Source organism: Ranitomeya variabilis, chromosome 3 (genome assembly GCF_051348905.1).
Source record: "Ranitomeya variabilis isolate aRanVar5 chromosome 3, aRanVar5.hap1, whole genome shotgun sequence".
Lineage (NCBI taxonomy): Eukaryota > Metazoa > Chordata > Amphibia > Anura > Dendrobatidae > Ranitomeya > Ranitomeya variabilis.
Window position 1 is genome coordinate 31,614,145 of NC_135234.1, and position 11,988 is coordinate 31,626,132.

Below are 11,988 nucleotides of genomic sequence, written 5' to 3' on the forward strand. Positions count from 1 at the left end.
GAGCCCTATAGGATATGTCACATTTCCTTTGGGACCTGCACTGGAGACTATTGCTTCTATCATCAGGCGCCACAGTATTAATTCCGCTAGCTGTGCGGTGATGGGGAAGGTCTAGGCACCGCAGGCTCTGTCCAGCCACTGGCTAGGGTGGCCCAGACCTGTAGTGCCGTTAGCTGGAGTAATCAGTTCCCTACCTAGGCCAATTGGACAGCACCACACCCTATAAAAGGCTCCCAGTTCCCTGCTGGAACCTGACAGCTATTGTTCTGCTTGCCTGGTTCACACAGCCCGATTTCAGCTCCTGGGCTCTTGTGGATTTTTCCTATTTATGACCTCGTTTACAGACCATTCTGTTGTCTGACGCTTTGTACTTTGCCCTCCTGGCTCTGACTAAGCAGCTGACCTCATGGCACCAGCCGACCTCGTGGCACCAGCCCTGGGGTCCCTGTATCCGTCCAGATTCCTTTACAGGTTTTAAAGCGTGAAGGCCAAGGCAACCCCTCTCATCTGGTAAATGGAGTGACTACCATACATACTGTCGTCCATATCATGAGTTTGAGAATACTGATACCAGAAGATTGTGGTCGGCACAGGGACACTTTTTATACATGAGATCTTTTGTGCAACGAAGGACGAACGTTTATTACATACTTGGAAAGGGCGTTTTACTTTTAGCCTTGTAGATTGTGATCTGCGAAGGCCAAAGAACATTTTTATTGGGTCAGTTCCAAAATAGCAGATCAAGTAGGGCCCGAGGTATTAAGATTGGCTTTGTTTATGTCAGTATTAATGAAGGCAGCGATGAAGATGCCTAATTCACTAAGAGCGGCTCGCCACTTAAAGGGAACCTCTCATCAGGTTTGGCCGGTCTCTTTCTCTCCTGAATGCTTAAGAAAATTACATTCTACAAATTATAATTTAATTAGATTTAATATGATTAGATTTTGGCCAGATGATGACGACTTTGGCTTCGACAGCCGTCATGCTAGCACAGTTCGAAGTGTACTGGTTCCACTGCTACATCGCAGTTCTATAGCAGTGAACGGTGTCACATTGTGGCATCTAAACTACTGCTACAAATACGAAACGAAGCCAAGTTTGATTTTGGAGAATTATTTAACAGTAGTGACCCCCGTGGCACCAAGTGAACTTCGATTTTCGTGGCCAAAGTTGTTGTGTAGCGCTAGCCTTAGTCTTCAGAAGAGGAGACAGGGGTGCTAGTGACTGAGCCAGAAGGCCATCTTTGTGTGAACTTTACACTGAACAGCTTGCGCTGTATTGTAATACATGCAAACAGAAGACAAAACAGTTAACCGTTTATAATTAAAATCAATTGCTTTAATCACAAAATTATGTAAAATGCACTAAATAAAACATGCGAAGGTGTTTAACTATAACTGTAAAGGGAAAAGTGGGGTGTTTGGTGGAAATTTGTTTTTCAACTCCAATTTCAAATAAAATATACTAATAAGTAGATAAACACAAGAATTTGGAACTATTCAGAATAAATTTTTTTTAAAAAAAGATAGGTACTAGAGGAGTCGGCTACTACTAAAAAAATTTTAAAAAAATACGCCCCTGGCAGAACTAAAATGAAAAAGACTTGAGTACACTAATAGATCACAGACTGCGCATCAGTCAACAGTGTGATGCAGCAGCAGCAACAAAAAAAAAAAAAAAGGGGCAAACAGTTCTAGGATGTATTAACAGAAGCATAAAGTCTAGACCAGTGATCTCAAACATGTGGCCCTTGAAGCTGCTTAATGCGGCCACAGGCCAAGGAGCCCCCCGTGATGATAGCGGCCCAGTCCTGGAGACTGCTGAAGTCAGAGTTTATTTTTCAACTGAATGTGCGTCAGCTCTCTGCACCGCAATTCCAATATTAGTCACCGGCCAATTAGTGGCCTGTAGCGGACGTCAGGAAGCCGACACGAGCAACGTGTGACGTCATTGCCGTGCATGACCCAGGCCGCTGTGGAGGACAGGGTGCAGTTCGCTGAGGGAGTAGAGGTCAGGGGAGAAGGTTTTTTTTTTGTAATGTGTATGTTAAGTGTAACAGAATTGGAGAAATTACTATATAATGGTGAACGGGTTGGGCTCATTACTACAAGATGGAGACCAGGATGGGGGACATGACTACAAGATGTTGGTCAGAATTACTATATGGTGCTAAATTGTAAAAAAAATAAAATTTAAAAAAAAAAAAAAAAAAAATCACTGTATATGGTCAATTAGGGGCAAAAAAAGAGAAAAAAAAAATTGTAAAACAAAAGTTCAAAATAAAGTATGAAAATGTGTTTTGGACACTAAAAATGCTGTTTTATCTATACACTAAAGTAAACAAAAATAATGCACATTTGTCATCGCCGCACACTTAACGACCCAACGATAAAACTGTACCATAGCCCATACAATGAATGACATTTAAAAGAATAAAAAAAGAAAAAGAAAAAAAAATGTTTTAAAAAAAAAAATATAAAGAATTATCCCCCTCAACTCCTCCTTGGTCAGGTGTCATCTGGAATACTGTGTCCAGTTCTGGGCACCACATTTTAAAAAAGCCATTGAAAAACAGGAGCAATTTCAGAGAAGAGCTGCCAGGATGGTGAGCTGACAGTAAAGTATGTCCTGCGAGGAATGGTTAAAGGATCTGGGAAAGTTTAGCTTGCAAAAAAGACGACTAAGAGACTTAATAGCGGTCTACAAATATCTGAAGGGCTGTCACAGTGTAGAGGGATAATCATTATTCTCATTTGCACATGGAAACACGAGAAGCAATGGGACGAAACTGAAAGGGAGAAGATAAAGATTAGATTATTAGAAAAAAATGTTTTGACAGTGAGGTGATCAATGAGTGGAAGAGGCGGCCATGAGAGGTGGTGAGTTCTCCTTCAATGGAAGTCTTCACACAGAGGCTGGACAGACATCTGTCTGAGATGGTTTAGTGAATCCTGCATTGAGCAGGAGGTTGGACACGATGACCCTGGAGCAGGGCCGACTTCAGGTTTTCGTGGGCCCTGAGCGAAAGAGTCTCAGTGGTCCCCTTTAGCACATACCACAATTCACGATGCACAGATACAGCAGCAGAGAAATATAGGTATAGCACAATGCCAAAGATTTCACTTACATTACATGAGTGACATCAATAGCTCAGAATCTGGACAGTATAGTATTATGGGCACCACATAGTCCTCCATACAGAATAATGAGCCCCATAAAGTACATGATGAGCCCCCACTGGAAGAAGAAACCAGGAGCCCTCGGGGGCTTAAGGACACAGGCAGCAGTATGGAGAAGTGCCGAAGGTTCCATTAGGGGAGAATTTTTTTTTTTTTTTTTAAATTTAGCAGCACCAGGGGCCTATTTTTTAAACTTTTTTTAAATCCTGGTGGACAACCTATTTAATTAGAAGAATTGCATTTTTGTGGCCTAAGGGTTTTTCTTCATTTGGTAAAGATCAACATTGATTTATGAATCATTGTTGGATCTTTACCAAATGAAGAAAAACCCCTTAGGCCACAAAAATGCAATTCTCCTAAGTAAATAGGTGAGCAGTCGTATGTGACTAGTCTGCAGGAGCTCTTAGGTCCTTATAGAGAGAACCGTACAGGTGGATCTAGGACAAATTGTTCTGTGTGACCGTGTTTATAGCATGACTGAATTTTACATACTGAGGCAATTCCTGAATCTTTCTGTTGTGACAGTGGGACAATCCACAACCACCCCACAGTTGACCTGAATGAATGAGACTTAAGGAATAGGAATAATTCTTTGGTTCCTTCAGGATAATATTGGAGTGATATCTTCAATGCTACAACTGTACAAGACCAGGAAAGAAAACCAGACATTTTAGGTAAAGTCATTGTTTATTTTTAAGTGCAAAACAACGTTACATGAAACAAAGAAAAGTCACCATATCAATGAGTGCGAATCTTAAGGCCAAGAGCTAATATAAGGGCATCGCGGCTTAGGAATTACACAGAATCACAGTAATTTTACATTTACCAGGTGACGGCTTTCTTTTCTATCACCATCTCCCCATTAGGCGAATCCACTGAAGTAGGGAGAAGAGCCAAGAATACTGGGGTAATGGCACCTTCATCTGGGGACTTGGTGGCATTAGGACCTGCCATATCAGTCCTCACCCACCCCGGGCAGCAGGCATTGAGAAGAATGCCCTCCCCTTTCCTAGTCTCCTTTATTTGCCGTGCGTGAATTCTGGACAACACTGTCACCCCGACTTTGGACAACCCATAAGAAGTGTTTGGCCAGCCATTTTTTTCATGGACTCCATTTTTGGCATCTTCCACAAACTTCTCCATCAGTTTCGACAACTCGTCCTCCGTGATGGTGTCACTGCGGAATTTCTCCTGAAGTTCGGGGCTGCACTTCGCGAGAGCGGAGATGCTGACCATACTGGATACATTGACGACTCTCCCTGTACAAGAAAAATACATGATGTCCACTCCAAAGAAGTAAAGCTAAGCCAGACCCCTTACGGAATAAAAAGATAGACAATCTCCTTCAAGGAGGTCACTAGTAACGTGAGAAGGGAGAGGAGAATCTCTACTGTGGCAGCGAGTTATTCTACTGAAATAAAGTCATCAGTGGAGTTTTACGATTAAAGTAGATTAGTTTAATCAATTTCCATTTGAAAACTTTTTTTATGTGATTGAACCCCTTAAATAAAACCTCCCACCATCAATGTATACTTACCGTTTGGTTTAATAATTGGAAGAAGCTCTCTAGAAACATCTTGTGTGCCAAAGAAGTTGGTCTTCAGAGTGACTTCTGCTTGGGTAGCAAATGGGGCCGTGTCAGCAACTAGAAAAAGAGGTCACGTTACCGACATAATAGGCACGAATGAGGATAAGTGAGCATGTGTGACGAACCTTCTACCAGAGAAATGGGGGGCAAGGCTAAGCCCCTGGTCTAGGGATCAGAGGGTGTCCGAACAATCAAGATATTCATGGCACGTGAAGTCAAACTTGTTAACCCATAAAAGAGGACAATCAATAAACGTCAGCTTACTTAGTAGGTGATAACTTCCTGATCCTGAGGAACCGGCTACAAAAATGCTCATTTTCAGTGGGAAGATGGCCTCATGTGCGCTAAGTACAACGCTCAGCTATATCTAACAGATAATGAATGGCGGAAGTGACACATATGTGGCCATCTCTTGACTCAATCCGGGCATTTCAGAGCCTCGAGATCGATCGGTGGGAGTCCCAGTGATCAACAACTGCCAAAGTTGGGAAGGCCCCAATTAATGGTTCCAATATTCAACTGAGGCACAAAATGTTGGTGGTTTCAATAAGATTGCTTAGTGTTGGAAAATTACCAGAACACTTCTATTGTATCCTGATCGCTCCACTAGAGACACTCAGGAATCTGTTACGTCACAACGTCCTTAAAAGGGAATCTGTCAGTAGGATCAACCCTCTAAGCCATCTAGATGGGCATGTAGGTCATAGAAAACTGAATAAAATAATACTTTGATATCAGCGATCTGATGTCTTATTCCAGAGAAATACAGGTTTTTCTTAATATGTAAATGAGCCATTAAGATCTATGGGCCGGACATAGATCTCCCCGAGAATCTGCCTCCAGAGATTATTGTAAATGAGACATGTATATCAGGAGAGCCTCCTTTCATTTATAGCAAGCCACACTGTAGCCCAAAGTTGTTTAACCCCTTAAAAACACCAGTGACTTAGCCAATTTTCTCAGATTTGTATATTTGCCTACTTGGATGCCAGTTCTGATGCCCATGTTGGACCAGGCTGGAGTGACCTGAATTTGATGCGGGGCAGTGATATCGCGCATCAAATTTAGGTCACTCCAGCCTGGTCCAACATGGGCATCAGAACTGGCATCAAAGCTGGCAAATTGCAATTTTGTACAGATTTAAATACATTACTTATTTGTTTTAAGGGTTGAAGTGGTTGTCCCGTCTTAAGTCTGCAGTCTCTCTATGTGACTGCAGACTTGTGAACCCTTACATCGCGCACACTGCTCACTGTGAGGATTCTCCAATGCCAGGAGCGGCGGCGTTGTCTGACCGCAAGTATGTGATTTGCACACTTTCAGCCACATTATTATTATTATTATACATTTTTATAGCGCCATTTATTCCATGGCGCTTTACATGTGAAATACGGGGCAAATATAGACAAATACATTAAACATGAGCAAAAAACAAGGCACACAGGTACATAAGGAGGGAGGACCCTGCCCGCGAGGGCTCACAGTCTGCAGGGGATGGGTGAGGATACACTAGGAGAGGGTAGAGCTGGTTGTGTGGTGGTTCAGTAGGTTGAGGATTACTGCAGGCTGTAGGCTTGTCGGAAGAGGTGGGTCTTCAGGTTCTTTTTGAAGGTTTCGATGGTAGGCGAGAGTCTGATGTGTTGGGGTAGAGAGTTCCAGAGTATGGGGGAAGCGCGGGAGAAGCCTTGGATGCGGTTGTGGGAAGAAGAGATGAGAGGGGAGTAGAGAAGGAGATCTTGAGAGGATCGGAGGTTGAGTGTGGGTAAGTACCGGGAGACCATGTCACAGATGTATGGAGGAGACAGGTTGTGGATGGCTTTGTAGGTCATTGTGAGGGTTTTGAACTGGAGTCTCTGGACGATAGGAAGCCAGTGAAGGGCTTGGCATAGGGGAGAGGCTGGGGAATAGCGAGGAGACAGGTAGATTAGTCGGGAAGTAGAGTGTAGGATGGATTGGAGTGGTACCAGAGTGCTAGAGGGGAGTCCAGAGAGTAGGAGGTTGCAGTAGTCGAGGCGGGAGATGATAAGGGCATGCAAAAAACAAGAGCAAAGCACAGCAACACTCACCGGTCCTGTGATGCAAAGCTTATCTTTATTAAAGCTCATATGAACATGAATCTTCATGGCACGGGGGAGTGCGATGGAGTGAGGGGTGAACAGACGAGGACGACAGCCGTTTCACGCCCGATCGGCGCTTCTACAGGTCTACAGTTGCTCTGTTGGTTTACACGCGAGCACCTCCCGTGAGCGCAAGGTTCCTGACACACCGGCATATGGATTGATGTGGTCTTCTACAGGCTGTGCTGCTTGCTTTTTTTCTATTTTTTGATGATCAGGGCATGCACTAGTGTTTTTGCGGTGTCGCGGTCAAGGAATGCGCGGATCCGGGAAATGTTTTTGAGTTTGAGGCGGCAGGAGGAGGCAAGGGTTTGGATATGTGGCTTGAAAGAGAGGGCAGAGTCGAGGATCACCCCGAGGCACCGGGCGTGTGGGACTGGGGAAAGTGAGCAGCCATTGACATTGATTGATAGGTCTGGTAGAGGGGTAGAGTGAGGTGGGGGAAAGATGATGAATTCTGTTTTGTCCATGTTCAGTTGTAGAAAGCGAGCAGAAAAGGCCGAGATAGCAGACACAGTGCGGGATTTTGGTAAGTAAGGAGGTGAGGTCAGGTCCGGATAGGTAGATCTGCGTGTCATCGGTGCAGAGATGGTACTGCATACCGTGGGATTCTATGAGCTGTCCCAGGCCGAAGGAGTAGATGGAGAAGAGTAGGGGTCCTAGAACACATTCCTAGCCACATTCTGACTAGACTTGTCCATCGTTGCTCAATTTACCTGCATTGAGCAATGACGCCCCTGTTTAATCGGCACCTGACAGCATGTATGCAAATCACATTCTTGCGGTCAGACGTCTGCCGCTCCTGGCACCGGCACTTGAGAATCCTCACAGTGAGCAGTATGCGCGATGTAAGGATTCACAAGTCTGCAGTCACATAGAGAGCCTACAGAGTTTTAACTTAAGACGGGACAACCACTTCAACCCTTAAAACAATTAAAGTAACTTATTGAAATCAGTAAAAAAATAAATAAATTGTAATTTGCCAACTTTTTTAATCATTAACCACTCAAACCAGCCAGGAAAAAAAAATATAGATTTTGATGTGGATTGTCCCACTTTTGTGGTGGTGTTATATAAAGACCAGTGGGCCCAACTTTATTTAACCCTTTCAATAACCCCCCTCTTCATTGCCCACTTTTGTGCCAGTTTTAATCTTTTTTTTTGTAGCCATTTATATGTGTATTCACATCAGGGTGCCTCGCTGTATTGTATTTTATTATTTGTTTTTTTTTTATTTTTCTTGTTAAACCTGTAAAAATATATATATAAAAAATAAATAAATCAAAAATTGCTGAATAAGAAACTAAGTTCAGCATTGTTTTTTTTGAGTGTCCGTAAACAAAAAAAAAAAAAAAAAAGCCAGACGCATTCTTTCTAACTCCAGCCAGTCATTGGGACTTATTTTACGGCTCAGAGTAAATATCCCGATGGTAGAAATGTAGATTAAAAGGGTGAAAAATGCACCAAAATCATCATGGACGACCAAGGAGAAGAAGAAGCATCACTGCATAATTCGGCATAACATGCCCTTCAGGAGACTGGGAAAGCGGAGTGACATTTGGAAGTCACTCACATTTAGTGAGACCCTTATATACAGTGTGCAAAATAGAGAAAAAAACAATACAATAAACAGAAACCCTTCATAATAAAAAAATAAAGTAGGAAAATAAAACTAGACATACAGGTCAAAGGGAAAACCAAAGTCAGCATGACTGTGCATTTATGGCGCTGCAAAAGCGAGCGGAGACTGGTACAACCTGCTTTACCCTGCAGAATACTACAACCCCCATCATGAAGATGTTAAAACACTACAATATGTGATTATATTATAAAGGGGGCTCCCTGCTGCGAACGATCCCTTGGTAGAAAGGTCTGACTGCAATAAACTGTATGCGGATTATTCCGCTGCGGAGACCCCCATAGATCACCTGTGATCCCCAGCGATCAATGAAGGAACCCAGTAGACAAGTGTTCAATTCCCTTACAGCGCCACCACAGGAAAGATGAAGTATTACACCATTCTCATTTAAATCAATGTGAAATATATGGACAAGGTGGGTCCCAAAACTGCCCTCTAAGGACCTGCCGCCCCAGTAGACGTACCTTTAAATGCAATTCCGGCATTATTGACCAGCACATCCAAACCGCCGTACTTTTCCTTTAAGAAATCCCGCAGGGCCTGGATACTGGACAGGTTATTAATGTCCAGCTGATGGAAGTGCGGAGACAAGCCCTCTTTAGTTAGGGCATTGACAGCTTCTTCTCCAAGTTTGGGGTCCCTGGCTGTCAGATACACGTCTCCCTGGAATTGTTTGCACAGAGCCCTGACCACAGCCAGTCCCACACCTTTATTACCGCCTGTGACTACTGCAACTCGCACCCCAGCCATGCTGACAGCTCTATGTGCAGGAGAAGAGGGAAGGAAGCAGATATGAGGTGCAGACACAGACAGAGCCTCTTGTTACTGGAGGAACTGGTCCAAGAAAGCAGCTGAGCTCCTCCCTGCAGGGACTGAGAGCTGCCCCCTGCTCATAGACCTGTGTGACCCTGCTGCCATCTAGTGGGCAGAAAGAAACACTACACTGCTGCGTTACATAACACTTATTACAGAGCCACGGTCACACGTTCAGTCTTTTACATCAGAGGAAAAGTATAATAGAAACACATCACCACTTCTGCATTTCTGATTTTGAAAAAGAAGAGAATGTCCAGCTTCACCGAATCCGTAAAAAAGAGTTTTCTTTATTCACAAACTTTAAATATAGAGGATACAGACTTCAGCACGAACCATATGGGTAAGAATCTCAACGCGTTTCTGGAGACTAAGCTCCCTTAATCATGACATTCCAAAAGACCCATGTGTCCCACTTAAATAGCCCTAAACTGGAAAACACACCGGTGGGGTAAATGATTAACATAACTGATTTAAAAAGTGGGCGTAAGATGAACAAGATATAAAAAGTTCCATAACACGGTAATCCATTTGAACAATATACATATACAACAAAACAAGAATATTGCCAATGATTATACAGATTAAAAAGATTTATACAGTGAAATCTATACAAAAGATAAAATATACATAGATAAAAATTATTATTACGAGTTGAACAATTATGCCTACAATTATTAATAACTAATTACTTTAAACATAAAACATTGCAGCAACAAATATGAAATAAAAAAAAATTGCAAAAAAAGAAAAAAAGTTTATTGAAACCTAGTACCATAATTAGATAATTAGAATCGCAGGCGAAAGACGCGACAAGTGTGCTTGTGGCACTAAAATGACAAGTACTAGTGTGTTTTGCCATATGCCAAGCTTATTAATGAACTAAATCAGCACAGAAGTTTATTTATTACCAGAAAAGGAGAAAGAGCCACGAACTGTTTTAAGATACGATAGTATGCTTCAGGAACTGGAAACAGAAGAGAACACAAGAAATTATGGTATGTGAGGCTGCATGCTGTTATCGGATCATTGCAGGCAAGGATTAGTGCAGAGACTCTATCCAAACAAAATTCATGCATATGACAATACAAATAGTTGCTGAACAACAAATGAAGGGAGAAATAAGAACCTAAAATCTCGTGCTCCGAAGCGCAGCCACAAGTTAGCCGCATGAGAGGGGAATTGAAGAAACTTATAATGAAAGTTATAATTTAAAAAATCAGAAAAATATTTCTGATTTTGGCTTACAAAAACTGATGTAAACTACTGACCAAATACTGAACGTGTCCTAAGATTTAACGATCTTTTTTTTTCTCGGAAATGAAAAAAAAACAAACAACTCGTCGAATTTCCATAAGGGTATGTGTCCACGTTCAGGATTGCATCAGGATTTGGGCAGATTTTTCCATCAGTATTTGTAGCCAAAACCAGGAGTGGAACAATTAGAGGAAAAGTATAATAGAAACCTCTGCACCACTTCTGTATTTATCACCCACTCCTGGCTTTGGCTACAAACACTGATGGAAAATCCTGACCAAATCCTGATGCAATCCTGAACGTGGACACATACCCTAAGGGTGCGTGTCTACGGTCAGGATGGCCGGCGGTATCGCCGGAGCGGCGAAGCCCCGCCCCCTTTCTGGGACGCGATGATGCCGGATGTGTTAACTCTTCACATCCGGGATCATCGCTCTCTCCCATAGGGCCCTGTGATATGCCTTGCGGGGACGCTGCGTCCCCGCAAGGTGTACGGACATGCTGCGATCTGAAAAGACGGGCAGCATGTCCGGAGTCGCAGGGCCGCCGCGTGCGGGTTTCCACGCATAGTGGAGATGGGATTTCATAAAATCCCCTCCACTATGCTGGAACATCTGGACGCTGCGTGTTTGACGCTGCAGCTCTGCGCAGCGTCAAACACGCAGCGTTTACTGACCGTGGAAACTCACCCTTAGTGTTTTGGATCAGATTTCCATCGGTGCTTGTTGTCCGTGTGTGAGTTTTTACCATCAGTATTTTAGCACTTTTTCTTCTAGGCAAAAAATAAATAAATAAATGGACGGATGTTTTTCAATCTTCTTGCAAAGGGTTATTGAAAAATGGACAGCACTTGGATGCAACTAGGAGACCATCAGTGAGCGGAAGGAGGTTCACATGGACCTGTAAAGGTGAATGGATGAGTTTAGTTCAGAAATCGGGTCAAAAGTGGACAAGTCTCCGTTTTGCAAAAACAAATAAAAGAACAGACACGGGACTGTGATATTGACCGTGATCAGTGCGTGCTGGAAAAAAATGGATAGCACAAGTATGAGAAGGATGGATGTCTGACTAAGGCTAGTTTCACACTAGCGTTAACTGCAATACGTCGCAAATGCGTCGTTTTTGCGAAACGCCGCATCCAGCAAAAGTTTTTGCTGGATACGTTGTTTCGTCATAGAGTAACATTAGCGACGCATTTGCGACGCATTTGCGACGCATTTCCAAACGGTGAATGCGTTTGGCGGCGTTTGGGCGTATGGTAGCGGTCCGTCGGGAGAAAAAAACGTTACATGTAACGTTTTTTGCTCCCGACGGTCCGCTTTTTCCGACCGCGCATGCGCAGTCGGAACTCCGCCCCCACCTCCCCGCACTTCCCCGCACATCACAATGGGGCAG

General features: G+C 43.3%; 1 protein-coding gene across 1 annotated transcript; it reads right to left on the bottom strand.

The window, feature by feature from the left end:
* Window positions 1-3,847: 3,847 nt before the first annotated feature.
* On the bottom strand, window positions 3,848-9,368 carry LOC143815067 (carbonyl reductase [NADPH] 1-like). Its single transcript, XM_077293897.1, has 3 exons — window positions 8,988-9,368; window positions 4,717-4,824; window positions 3,848-4,438 (listed from the first exon to the last, which is right to left on the bottom strand). Exons 1-3 carry the CDS (start codon window positions 9,271-9,273, stop codon window positions 4,002-4,004), a joined length of 831 nt encoding a protein of 276 aa, XP_077150012.1. The 5' UTR covers window positions 9,274-9,368; the 3' UTR covers window positions 3,848-4,001.
* Between the last annotated feature and the right edge of the window lie 2,620 nt (window positions 9,369-11,988).

Bases quoted from the DNA above. Each gene is read 5' to 3' on its own strand.
- LOC143815067 (XM_077293897.1), bottom strand. From the start codon at position 9,273: ATGGCTGGGGTGCGAGTTGCAGTAGTCACAGGCGGTAATAAAGGTGTG. The intron at 4,825-8,987 runs GTACGTCTACTG...CTCTTTTTCTAG, and splicing joins TGCCGGAATTGCATTTAAAG to TTGCTGACACGGCCCCATTT. The intron at 4,439-4,716 runs GTAAGTATACAT...TTTCTTGTACAG, and splicing joins TCCAATTATTAAACCAAACG to GGAGAGTCGTCAATGTATCC.